At 42.5% G+C, this 12,842-nt stretch overlaps 1 protein-coding gene and 1 long non-coding RNA gene across 7 annotated transcripts in view; one reads left to right on the forward strand and one right to left on the reverse strand.

Moving 5' to 3' along the window:
- The window catches only part of UGGT1 (UDP-glucose glycoprotein glucosyltransferase 1), a 51,278-nt gene extending 39,482 nt beyond the window's left edge, over window positions 1–11,796 (reverse strand). For 2 of the 6 annotated variants that reach the window (XM_087738461.1, XM_087738455.1), the window contains exons 1-8: window positions 10,724–11,796; window positions 8,341–8,476; window positions 7,767–7,905; window positions 5,827–5,909; window positions 5,140–5,270; window positions 4,166–4,278; window positions 2,818–2,992; window positions 1,424–1,520 (exon numbers count right to left, since the gene is read on the reverse strand). In XM_087738461.1, the coding sequence (XP_087594587.1) occupies window positions 1,424–1,520; window positions 2,818–2,992; window positions 4,166–4,278; window positions 5,140–5,270; window positions 5,827–5,909; window positions 7,767–7,891 (724 nt within the window). In that variant the 5' untranslated portion in view covers window positions 7,892–7,905; window positions 8,341–8,476; window positions 10,724–11,796. Of the gene's footprint in view, window positions 1–1,423; window positions 1,521–2,817; window positions 2,993–4,165; window positions 4,279–5,139; window positions 5,271–5,826; window positions 5,910–7,766; window positions 7,906–8,340; window positions 8,477–9,051; window positions 9,154–10,273; window positions 10,341–10,723 lie in introns of those variants that run through there. The other 4 variants (XM_087738458.1, XM_087738457.1, XM_087738460.1 and 1 more) reach the window with 4 other exon arrangements.
- Window positions 10,947–12,253, forward strand: LOC148050865 (uncharacterized). Its single transcript, XR_015700278.1, has 2 exons — window positions 10,947–11,072; window positions 11,790–12,253. It is a non-coding gene; the product is annotated as an uncharacterized LOC148050865 (long non-coding RNA).
- Window positions 12,254–12,842: the final 589 nt, after the last annotated feature.

A 12,842-nucleotide genomic window follows, 5' to 3' on the forward strand; every position in this document is an offset into this window, starting at 1 on the left:
GCAGCTGCGTAGTGCTTAGTTGCCGGCTGGGGTTAAACAACGACAGAACACAACCCTGATTTTAGCCCCAAAATACATGATAAAAAGTAGTATCTGAGTAAAGTCTAATTCTGGGCTTAAACATCAAAAAGAAATCTGTGCAAAAGACTCACATGATAAACTAGCTGGACACAAGCCAGTTCCAATCTAGATGTTTTATGCTCAAGTCTAACTAAAGGTCCTGAACTTTTAGATAAGCATTTGGTTCTGGACAAGCCAAAACAGCACACCATGAATAAAAGACTGCCTAGTCAGAACTTTCCCAGAATCAGACAGGAGCTGGATGAGAATCATGTACCTCTAATGTGCAGCTTACTATCTATGAGCTATTTGCAGCTCATAGCAACAAAAGTACAGTTTGTCCATTTTGTAAAACATTTCAGATTACTGCATCAATATTGGTATAAAACTTCACAAGTTTACAAAAAACAAATCTTCCCCAGAATTACTTCCCCCCCCCCACCTGAAGAGACAAAGGCCTCCAATATCCTAATCTACAAACAATATCAGGGCTTTTGCATGACTTTTTGATGACAAATTAATGGAAATTCTCACACAGTAATAGAAATCTTAAGTTGGATCACCTCCTCTAGTACGTCAGTTTCTCTTAAATACTTTTACAAATAAAGACCAAAGGTTTTATGTGTCTACACTCTAGATGGTGGCAAAATATTCTGAGTCAGAGTTTAGATCTGTATCTAGAAGCTGATAAAACTGCAAAATTCTGAAGAACCCAATTCAAAATCTGAGTTCTGTTCTCCACAACTGTCATCTCGAACTAAAAAAAACCCAAAACCAAAAAACCTTTTCTTTTACCTAAGTCCAAGATAAAAGCAGGAAATTCTGGGGATTTATGTGTGTGCGTGAACATCTAAATAAAAAGTATACACACACACACAGACTACCCTACAAAAATTTTGGCAGGTGCATGAGAGTTTGCAAAACAGAGATCAGCGCTCTAAAGAGAGCAGCAAAAGCAAAAAAATCATGCAGAATTCTAAGTTCTATTTTCCCAAAGAACAGGAAACACATTCTGCTCTGAGGATGGATAAGCTATGGCAAATTAAGGTACAGGAGTTGCTTTACAGCTGCAGAGAATCTGGTTAGGTGGTAAAAAATCAATTACATTAGTACTGCTATTACTAAGATCTAGTCAAGAGTCGTGACTGCATTGTGCCCAGCATTTCACAAAGACAGAAGACAAGTGCTATGGCAAAGATACGCTTCATAAAGAACATAATTCCAAAAGAAGAGAAGAGATTTCAGAGCTGAAGAAAGAAGAATGTCTGCAATTCAGACAAACAGTCATTCATATTAAAAGAAAAACAAAATTATCTTTGCAAAATTAAAATGTTCACATTAAAATATTTAAATAATAATTCACCTTTCACCTGTGTATCATCCTTGGCCTTATATTCTGTACTTTTAATAGCCAGTTCCACACCATAGCCAGAGAGGTAGACTTTTTCCTTACCAGGATTCTGTAAGGAAAAGCAAACAGTACCACATCGGCACTCTTAGTTTGATGTACAAATTAAAAGCTGCCATTTCCCAAAGCTAAGAAATCTCAAGCTGGTACGCATTTCAGACATAAATGGTAATGCATAAGTGAGAAACAAATACAGAGTGATTCTGCAGTAATGTACTGTAATAATTATATTTCCTATTGTATTTCAACAAAACTTTTTGAAGTTCAGAGAGCAAAGATATCTCTATGAACCAAAAAAACACCAAAAACCACAAAGCAAAAAGGAACACAAAACAATGTTTTCAGGATTCAGCGTGTAAGTCAAGTAGAGCAGGATAGACTCATGTCTTCAAATCAGATAGAGGAGGGAAAGGAACTTCAACTGTGACATTCAAAAATGAGACATTCACTGAAGAATTACAACAGAGAATTACAAAAAATGGATAAATCAATGACTCAAGAGAGACGCATAACTAGTTCTGATTTTAATGGGAAACAAACATGATTACTGTTAGAAGTATTTTGAAGCATACAGGAGTCACACAACTGTGTCAAGATCTATTGTGTAATACACTTAATTTTGAATGTAATTACTCCTCCCAACACTGACAAACAAATTACTTTTTAAAAGGAAAGGAGTGTATGCAATGTGTGACTTTTTTTTATCAAAAGTGCAAATGTCACTAGAAGTGAACCAGCTGATGCTTTTTTTTGCGTTCAAGTCTGGCTACTACCTGCTGCACTGCAGGTTTTAGCAACGTTAAGCAATATTCAGGGAAAAAAGTCAACTCAAATTTCTCAGAGCTTTTGAAAAGTAGAGTTAAACACTAATCCAGTGCTTATGGGCAATTTAGGGGAGGGAGATGGAAACCAGGATAAATTGCACTTGGAATGGTAAGTGGTTCTGTAATAAAATTGCTACAGAAACAATGCCTTTCATCTGAAAATGGTACCTTTAAGGTTAATCCCTGCTTTTCATATCAAGTAACTCAGTGGCCTGACTGTGCAAAGTTCTGACTATCTATTTCCTATAATCTACTATAGGAAGAGCAAAATCTGGAGTTTAACTCTGCCTTTGTCAAATCAAATGATCCTCTTATTTAAACAATCGCGAGATTTCAAATATTCTGAATTCCTCAACGACATGCAATAAAAAATAAACTTTGAGTATTCCAAATAAATATCAAGCAGCAACACATTACGGAAATGTCAATTTAAAGGAACAAACTTAGGCCATTTTTCTTTTTTAAAACCCAGGCCATTTACTCTTTCCATGTCAAATACCTGTTACAATGCACAAATATACTTACAGCAATATAGTGTCTGAGGACATAAGTGATTTCTCCTGCCTCAGCCTTTAAAACAAGCTTCTTATGGTACCTGTAGAACTCCTCTGAGCCAATCTCAGCGTAAAGAATGACGACAGGACTTTCAGGGTCTGACACTGGGTATTTGTGGTCCCCTTTGAACAAAAATGGCTTTGGCCTAAGAGTAAACATTGAAGATTATTACACTGTGATTCATAGCATTTCCTCACTCAATGCAAGATGCAAAATTTCTTTTTCTCACATTTATACACTGTTCCTGTCCTCACTGAATACGTATGTCAAGCTATTCCCCCATATTATCAAGGTCGGCAGCACTTGATGCATGTTGATAAAGCTTTGTTAAAAACAGACATATGAAAATGAAACAAGTAGCTAGGGGCTATTTTGAATCTAATATGATCCTCGTTTCAAAAATTAACCACTTCCCTTAAATTTTCAATTAACTTTTCTTCCCCCCCGATGGCGATTCATAAATTCTGTATAAAAAAAAATAAAAGGCTAACGAAGCAAATGTTCCAGGAACTCAAATTCAAGGGAACCCTGTCCTTGGCTTAGTATACAAACAAGAAAGTGAATAAGAAGACTATTTTCAACTTCTGTTTTTAAATTTTGTCTAAAATACAATGAAATATTTAAAATATTCCCAACGAGTCAGAAGAATAACATGTGAGCTATAGATGCCATATGTCTGCACGTTGACGAAAAAAACCCTTTATGCCTACAAAACCCAAAACTACCAAGATGAAGAAAAACTGAAATTTAAGGTTTTTTCTTTTTTTCTAAAGAAGTATTATATTTTATAGTTTCTTTTTGTTACTAAAAGTTACAATCAAGTTCTGTTCCTGTAAAGAAATCTGAATTTGAAATAGATTGTGTGGTGATAGTTTTCTTTGTTAATACTGAGAAAGTTATATAGGGAAAAAAAAAAAATCTATGCATGCTTCAATCCATTCGTGAAATGATCTCTGTTATATTAACTATCATTCTAATATGCAGCCCAGCTCCTTCTGTTCTCCCTACTTACTAAAGGCTTTACATATTCCTGAGAATTCCTACTGTCCTTCAACAAATTGTTTCCAACTTTTCCCGTGCACTTTCAAAGCATTCCCCCTTCTAGCAGAATATCAAAGAGCAAGGGATAAGAAAACAATCATTCCAATCTGGATTAACAAGAAATACGAGACTGCCACTTCTGTGCAAGCAATGGACAGTATAAATCAACACTGCAAGAATATAGAAACTACTGGTTTGTTACAGTCTCTTTACAGCAGTCAGTCTAACTAGGTTAAATTCTAAGAGTTAATCCAATGACAGGAAATTAAGCAAATACCTTTCTGAAGCTGCCTGTAAAAGGTTTCCAAGAGAGTCAAATTCACATGTCTTCTCCCCATGCACAGCAAAAAACAGGGTACAGCCCTTTGGTGGAGGTTCATCTGCTGCTATCTGTGTTAAAATATTTGTAATAAAGTAGGTTGAACGTTTGCCCTTAGAACAAGTGCAAATGACAACAGCATAGCTTTGTAGCAATCGGTCATCTTCTTCCGCTTCCTAAATTCTAAACTAGTACTTTTTCCCTGTTTATTACATAATTTAAATGCAAGGTAAAACTTGCAAAATTGAGCGTTAAGTCTTAACTTATTATAAATATTTTTCCAGTCTATTACTATTAGCTGTAATATTAGTTCCAGGTACAAAAAGTGAGGCTTGCAATTGTAGGGTTTTTAGTTGAGGTTTTTTGTATTACATGTCAGAAACCTCTGTATTTGTTAAACATCAAACGATAAAATGCTTCCAGATGAAAAAGGAAGATGTCTTCTAGTATTACTTAAATAAAGCACATTATAATGTGAGACAACTTGCAATGAACTGTATGATACCCCGAGTCTGAAAAAGAACAGAGAGTACAACAAACTTCCAATTATGGGTTCTAATCATTAGAGCTATGTATTAACGGATTACTGTCTTCAAGTAAGTACAACTGAATAACGGGAACAGCAGCGGCATCACAAGTACCAACAGAGCCATAGGGATTTTCCTCATAAAAATCTTCACACATTTATTAGTGCAGCAGCCATCAAAGATATGCAGACATTTCGAAATCCCAATTCTTTAGTCTCTAGACAGATGGACTCAAATTTGGCACTCAGTGAAATTAGTACATACATATGCTCTTCAGCTCAGATGTTGGAGCACTCAATCAGTTCAGGATTTTTTTTATACTCTCAATTGTCTCCGTACACAGCTCACTCCTTCCTGGGCCTTAGGTAATGCTCTACAAATCATTTGAGGATTTTCTGTACTAACCTGTTGAAAAGCTTGAACTGTTGCAGAATAAGAGCGTAAAGACAAGGAAAATTTCAACAAATTCTGCTGCAAAGGTGACAGACCCTGGCAGGCTACTTTCAGCATTTCCTGGTAAGAAGAATAATCGCTACCTGCAAGGTCAAAGTACAAGTCGTTATCTTTCTATACCATACTCTCATTGAAGAGGGGCTTTTCATCTTAATTGCAATTTATACTAACAGAAGCCCATGACATTAATTGTAAATATGCACATGACCATTCCTCCTCCATTTTCATTACAGCCAGTTCTACAGATGGATGAGAGTGAACTTCAATAGAGATCCATGAGAGTACACTTATATACGTTCCTGAGGATGCAAACATAGGCTTGGGGAGGAAGGAAACAGTTAAAAGCCCCCATTTAATTTCAGTTGAGAAATAGAAACACAGAGAAAAAGCATTTATAATATTTTATACTTCAGGTTGAAACAGAAACTGGCAAGTAAAACACGTTTCAGCCTCGTCCACTACAGCTTTTGTCAAACAGATAACCAAAAGCCTTGAGCGCTTAGCAGTAAAAACATTACTGAAGCCAGTCCTCATTTGACTTGTACAATACTAACACAAGAGAAGACAAAACATTTTAGTTTCTTTTTCAACCACGTAACTTTCAGTCATCATCAAGAAAAAGATTATGAAAAAACTTACCATCATGTTCAGGTGTCTTAATATTTTGACTGGCTTCAACAAAATTCCAGAATTTTTCTTGACCTTCTTCTGATAAAAATTCACTGAGTAAGAAGAGAAGAGTTAGCTAGACCTATGAATTTTCTCTCAAGTTACAATTCTAATACTTTATAAAGCTTTAGAGAAAGTTAGCTCCTACCATATATTTACCTATATCAGAAAACCATATGTTACTAGAAAAAGCAGACCAGGAAAGCTAAAAACCAAACAAACGCAAACAAATAATAGTTGCACACCAGGACAAACACATACTACATGAAGAAGCTTGTAAAACACGTATTAATCTCTCAAAGACCACTGCCAGACAGCAGTGTACATGCTGGGAGCTATCCCCCCTAATGCATTTCTTTGCTGGCTCTCTTTTATGAGAAACATACATTTTTGTTTACTTTGCTGTAACAAACTGTAGTCTGTTGGAACTACTGGCTTTGGTGGGGTTTGGCTGGTTGGTTGGTTTTAAATGAGCAAAAGGAGAAGTCGCAGTTTCAAATCATAATGTTGTAATTCACTGTATATTAAGCATATGATTAGGTAGGTATACAACATTAGATAGTAAAATAATTCTCTAAACATGGCTAACAACAAATACTTTATCATGTCTAAACTTGTAACACGCTAAAGGATGCTACAACACAAGATTTGGAGCCTACCACCTGCCGCAATACCTTATGTGTTCACTTCAACCTGCTCTGACCTCAGGTGATGAGTACTTCTTCAACAGTTGGGTAATGAATTGCAGTGCTGGGCTGAGTAAACTGAACAGCAGGAATGATTTTACACTGCAGTGCTGTATCATTCTGCAGTTCGCCCGAGATGAACAATCCTACTTACCCAAAGTCTTTGAATATAATGGTTAGGTTATATATCAAGCCTTTGGCACATTATTTTAATTATTTGCTTACTATTTCACAGTCTTTTAGGGTAAGCTTTTCCCCAGCAAATGTCTTGCATTGTCAGGGTATTTAAATCCTGGCATTAACACCTGAGCTTTGCACTTCATTGTCTAAGGATTTTTCAGTCTTCAAAGTTCAGCTTCTATAGACAAGGTTACAGAGAATTAATTTCATGTAGGACCCACCTGTCTTGCCACCTAAAGCCATACCCATCTGAATGAAACTCATCAATGCTCAACTACTTTCATGTGAACCAGTCTGCAATAACACAGGCAGAATTCCATATGTGGCAACACCCTTAAGTGATACAAAATTAAACACACACTTACACAAAAATCTAAAAGTCCTATTTTGCATAGGCATCTCCAAATTAGAATACCACAAAATGAAATGGTGGGGACTTCTAAAGTGCTAAGCAGACTGGCAGGGAAAAGACAGCATTTTGCTTTCTTTTTTCTTTTTAAATAGCGTCTTTAAAAAAAAAAAGTCTTTAATACCATAGAAGAAATCTCCCCAGGCTGACCTGCACAACTCTTAACAAAGCAGTTCACTTCAGATGATCAATGCACAACTCACACGAACAAAGCTGAACTCAAGCTTAACTGAACTAAACATACACGAGCAACAGATATGTATCAAAACCTACAGTCATCATTGAAGTCAAAAATATTTTACTATGGAATCTTACAAGACCATGCTAAACCTCTGCTTTGAGTAAAACCTCATGAGGCAAAAAATACTCACTATGGAATTATTCATTGTTATTAATGTTTGTTCTAATGCACAATGAAAGAATTTATCACGCAAAAAACTACTACTATCTCCTTTAAAAACTTCATCCCATCTCCCCAAGCACAGCAACGATGACGTCCAATTAAGTGTTATTACTGCCAATGAATTAGTAATGACCAGAATCCAAAGCACCACAAAACAAATGAAAAAGAGAACACGTCACTTTATCATCTAAACATATTCTGATTTGTCAATGAAAAATCACAGTGCACTTACCTTGTTTCAAGTAATAAAGGAGTTGAAGACCACTTTGTAGTTAGAGATGTTGTCACAGCCTTAGAATCTCCTTTTACAAGCGAAGAGCTGAACCAGATTCCAAGAACTGCAATAAGTATTCCCATTTTATAGAAGAAGCCTAAAAAAGATGAAGGAAAAAAGTTAGTTTTGCATTGTCTCTTGTTATAAATACAGAGTCTTACATATCCAAATATATGAAAGCATATTTTATGATTCAGTGGCCCATTTAATGTAATGCATCTGTGAGATAATCATAGTCTCACCTGGGCTTACAAAATCAAAAATACTATGAAAACATGAAAAGAGACAAGGACTTTAAGATCTGACTCCTGAGCTGCAACTAAACCTAAATCAATTCCAGTTTCCTCTACATTTATGCTTTTCAATAAACTTGCTTCTGTTCTGGAACACCCACATCATATACTACTTGCTTTAAGAAGAGGAATTACAAACCACATGTTTCAAATTAGGTGGAAAACCAACCCACTGTTCATTTTATGGGAGGTACAGTTGCATTTTGTATTCGCACACATACATCAGCTGGTGTACTAACCAATGTCAGAAGAGCCAGGTGAGGTTAAGGTTCCCTAGTCAGCCCTTCAGGTTCTGCTGGGTACAGCGGACGACTTCTCTGGGGAATGAAGAAACAAGCATTTCCTGGATGCACTAAGTACCACCAACTTTAGAAGCTGAAAAATGAACAAAATAATGAAGATAGACTCAAATGATACAACTTACTATGAGAAATTAAATGGGGGGGGGGGGGGGCATTTCTTTGTTGTCCTTCATGTGTACTTTCATGCCTGTATATTCTCTGACCTATTCACCATAACACAGCTGAGTGGAATTTCCTTGCCCACAACTCTCAAGCTTATGGAACACTTGAATTCTCCTGTCAGCTTTCCATTGCAGTCTCCAAAAATTCAAGCTTTTTTCCCCCCTCTCTGACTAGAGTAGAATATACACCCAGGCACTCTCTTACTTCTTATTTTTCTGGATAACTCATTTGCCATTCGCCCCCCAAATGGAAAAACAGCCCACTTGAATTCTAGGTATATCACACCTGACAACCTGTCAGGATCTAACTTGTGCCTCTTTTTCATGACAATCTCAATGTAAAAAAATAGTCTTTGCACACATGTTATATATCTGCAGCTATAGCTCTGCCTGTATATATATAAAGAGAGATAAACAAAACAACCTCATTGTACTCCCTTTAAAAATTTACACTACTCCAGCTAAAAGTTCACCAGCAATCACTCACCCTTTGGTCTTTCTGTATCTCAAGGTCCTTTCTTTCAGAATAAAACCAGAAATGCCCTGCTATAATATATGAAGTGCACACGACATTTGTTTCACACTGCACCTGGGAAGCAGACAGATGGCATCGCATGACATGGAGCGGTTACAACTACCGCTCGCTCTGTGCAGAGGAGGAAGCTCGGTCAATATTTGTGGAGCGAAACCTTGGCTTCTGCCAAGCGCAACAAAAAAAACCCGAGGTTTGCGGTTCCTCCCAGAATCGGGTCCTTCTTATTCACTGCAAATCATACACAGTAGTTCGGAACATGCAAATGAATATACTGTACTGCATTCTTACGATTAAAGCTCCCACGCTACTCTCTCATGCCTGTTTTCCCATTCTGTGAAAGACTGTAATAAAGGCCTTTTTCTATATGAAATAGGAGCAGTAAAAAAAAAAGGACACATCTGTCACCCGACACCAGTTTAGCCAACTGAAAACCTGCAGGTTAGAAATATCTACACGCCCTGAATAATAACCACCATAAAACAAAGGAAAGACCAGTATCTCAAAGAAAAATAAAAATGCACCATGGAGAACAGAAGAGGTAAGAGGCATGGGAACGAACATAAATGACATGAGGAGATCCAGCTGTGTTCTGTGGAAGGTAACAAAGCAAAAACCAATCTGAATTATAACACTGCAAAGTGGATTTTTCAAGCCTCGTTTGTTTTGTAAGTATTTTTCTTCCTCATTTTTCCTGCAATTGCTGAGTTGAAAATAGAGCTGACTTCTGGAAACTTGCACATCCTGCCTTAGAGAAAGGAATAAATCATCCCACAGCCACGGGTCCTGGCAGACCGTGAGGGCACCGACCTCTGCCATGCACTGTGAAGCCTGCCCGGTAGCAAGCGGGTAAAAGGCTCCACTTCAGGGAAGGGCAAAAGAAGAGAGACCTGCTGCTTGGGCAAAGACGCCAACTCCCAGCGTCAAGGCCACGACGCTGAAGCAAGGTATCTGTGAACCGAGTACTGCGAACGGAAAGGGTCACTGATAACGCCTGGACTGCTGCTGTAAGCACGCCTCTTAAAGCACAGGGATCCTGTTGCCGTGCTAGGGATACTGAAACTAAAACATGGCGTTTAACTGATCCCTCCTAATTCACAGGCTTGAAGAGCCTCGACTAGAAATAACTTGTTCTCGCTACCAGTCAACATCCAGCGCGCTTTCACAAAAACCTTACCCGTGGCGCTACGCTCCCGACGCAAGGCCGGCTAACCGAACAGCGGCAACGCAGACAACGCTGATGACTCAAAAGACAACAAAAATAAAAAAATTGAAATTGGGATGTCTGTCCGTTAACGGTGAAGGGCGTTTAACCCCCGAGGGCGGCCCCTGAAGCTCCTCGTCACCCCCCGCCCGCACGGCCGCCGACGGGCCGACGCCAGCGGAGCGCACAGGCCGCCCGAGGGGCCCCGCCACCGCCGCCGGGCTGCGACGCTCCTCTCCGCAGGCTCAGGGGCGGCGGCCTAGCGGTGCCCCGCACCGGCCGCCCGCTTCCACCCAGCCCAGCCCAGCCCAGCCCGCCCCGCCACCGGTGCCCGCCGAGCCCCCCCCACCCGGCGGAGGCGCCCTGAGGGAGGCGGCCTCGGGACCCCCCTGCCCCGCGCGCGGGTCTCCGTGGTAACCGCACCTGCCAGCGGCCGCCACGCTCCCTTCCGGCTCGTGCCGCTCCCGCCGCTTCCGGGCACGACGCTTCCGCTCCCGGGCGAGGGGGGCCGCGCCGCCATAGAGTTATAGCGGGGCAGCGCCAGAGCGTCACCTGGCCGCCATCTTGGGGGGGTGTTGGCGGGCGGCCGTTCCGTTCTCTCCCCTCGGCGCGGGACATCTCGCCCGCCCCTCAGGGTCCCGTTCCTGGCGCCACCCAGCCCGGAGCCCGCCTCAGCCCGGAGCCGGGGCCGGGTCGCCGCGTCCCGCCGCGCTGCGGCCAGGACGAGAGCGGCGTTACTGGCGTCCTGCGCCTCCGCGGAGCGGCAGCCCCGGTAAGGCGGCAGGCGGGGCGCGGGCACGTCCCGGGCGAGCCGCCTGTCACCGCCCGAGCCCGGCGGGGGGCGGCGAGCGGGGCCCGGCCGGAGCCGCCGCGGGTCTTCGGCTGTGCTCGGCGGCGAGCCCCGTCCCGGCGGCCGCGGCCCGCGGGGGGGTGGGAAGCGGTGCGGGGCCGGGTGCCGCCCCGCTGAAGTCCCGCTGCCCTCCGCGGCCTTGCGGCGGGGCTCGCCGCCGCCGCACACGCGTGTTGCCGCCCCGGCAGCGGGGGGACCCGCAGGATAAAAGGCGAGAACAGCCCTGCCGGGGCAGCACGGAGCCGCTCGGTCGGCGGCTGCGTCCCTACCGGAGCCGGGGGGCGTCCGGGCGAGAGCCGAAGCTGGGGGCAAACGAAGAGCGGTGATTTTTCCAGAACATTTGGGCAGTCTCAGTTTGAGAAGTAGGTAACTCCGGAGGCAAAGGTGGAACCAATGCCGTTTCTTCCGTTCACGGGTCTCGTGGGCACCCTGGCCTCTTGGAAAGAGCCCCACAACTTAGCCGCCCTGTGCAAAGCGCAGCTTCTTTCACTTGCTCATTTGTTTACAGTGTAAATACGAGGGGAAGTGAAACCAGCATATGGCAGATACAGAACAGTTGTTCTTTATTCATCTTCTCTGCGCCATTTATGATTTTACAGCTCTTCCCCCAGAAATCCCTCTGAACTGTCCCTTTTGCAGCCCGAAGATGCCGACTCCATGTACCCATTCTTCAGGTGCTCGGTGTCCGGTTGTCCTTGTCACGTCCTCTGAACGTTCTCCTGCGTTACTGTGGTGTTTCTGAGCCCCGGGGTCGGGGGAACAGAACTGCACATCTCGTTCGAGAGGTGTTGAGCCAGAATAAAGCTGGGCGTCCAGCCAGGCAAAGTGACTCTGACAGGGGTAAGGGCAGTGTCCCAAGAGTTAAGCCACAGGACAGGTCTCAAGTCCTGGTCAATGGTCACCCCAAAGAGCAGCATCCCTCCGAAGTGAACCCAGCCGCTCTCCGTGCCCAAAGCTTCCTCAGCAGCTGTCCGCAGGGTTGTTCACAATACAGACCTGAAGGGTTTGCAAGGCAACGTTAGGGATTACTCAAAGGTGATTCTGTAATTACAAGGTTTTCTTTCTGCTTTTATTTAAAAATATGACTAAAACTCTGAAAACGACAGTTGTCTATCTGACTTGATCTCTGAGCCTCAAGACGTAAGGACCTAAATGACAACAACGTCATGGAAAATAGTGGTGTTCTGAGGTGCGCGTAATCAAACATGAGGCAGCCCTGGACCGGTGGCGTCTCAGGGTTGCAATGTGCGTTGTTACCAGGGTTTTTTTATTATTTATTTATTTTTTCACCTCTGTCCCAGTTAGTTGCAAATATTTACGCCAGAGACAACAGGGGTGTTGGAGTCAGGTATTCATTGATGCAATCTGTTCGTTTACAAAGTTCCATTTCTCTGAACGCAGCAGGCGCACACCGGCGAAACTTTACATCTCAGAGGGCCAGCCCCGATCTGCTCAGCTTTTTCGCAGTGCCTTGCGCTCTCCCTGACTTCAGGGTGCTTCTTCACATGCTTTGATTTAGAAAGCAGCAGCGAGCAGCAGATCTCTCACCGGGACGCGTCGGCAGAATGATTTCCACGCACGCACGTGTTGTGCCGTGGTGCTGGCAGCACGCGCTGCCCCCTGCGCAGGGAGAAATGGGAAACGCGAGGGTGAAGGGGGCGCGGGCAGGGCAGGGGCAGGGGCGGCCGGGCA

This window comes from Nipponia nippon, unplaced genomic scaffold, assembly GCF_047370975.1.
Source record: "Nipponia nippon isolate SJK-2023a ecotype South Korea unplaced genomic scaffold, ASM4737097v1 scaffold_7, whole genome shotgun sequence".
Classification (NCBI taxonomy): domain Eukaryota; kingdom Metazoa; phylum Chordata; class Aves; order Pelecaniformes; family Threskiornithidae; genus Nipponia; species Nipponia nippon.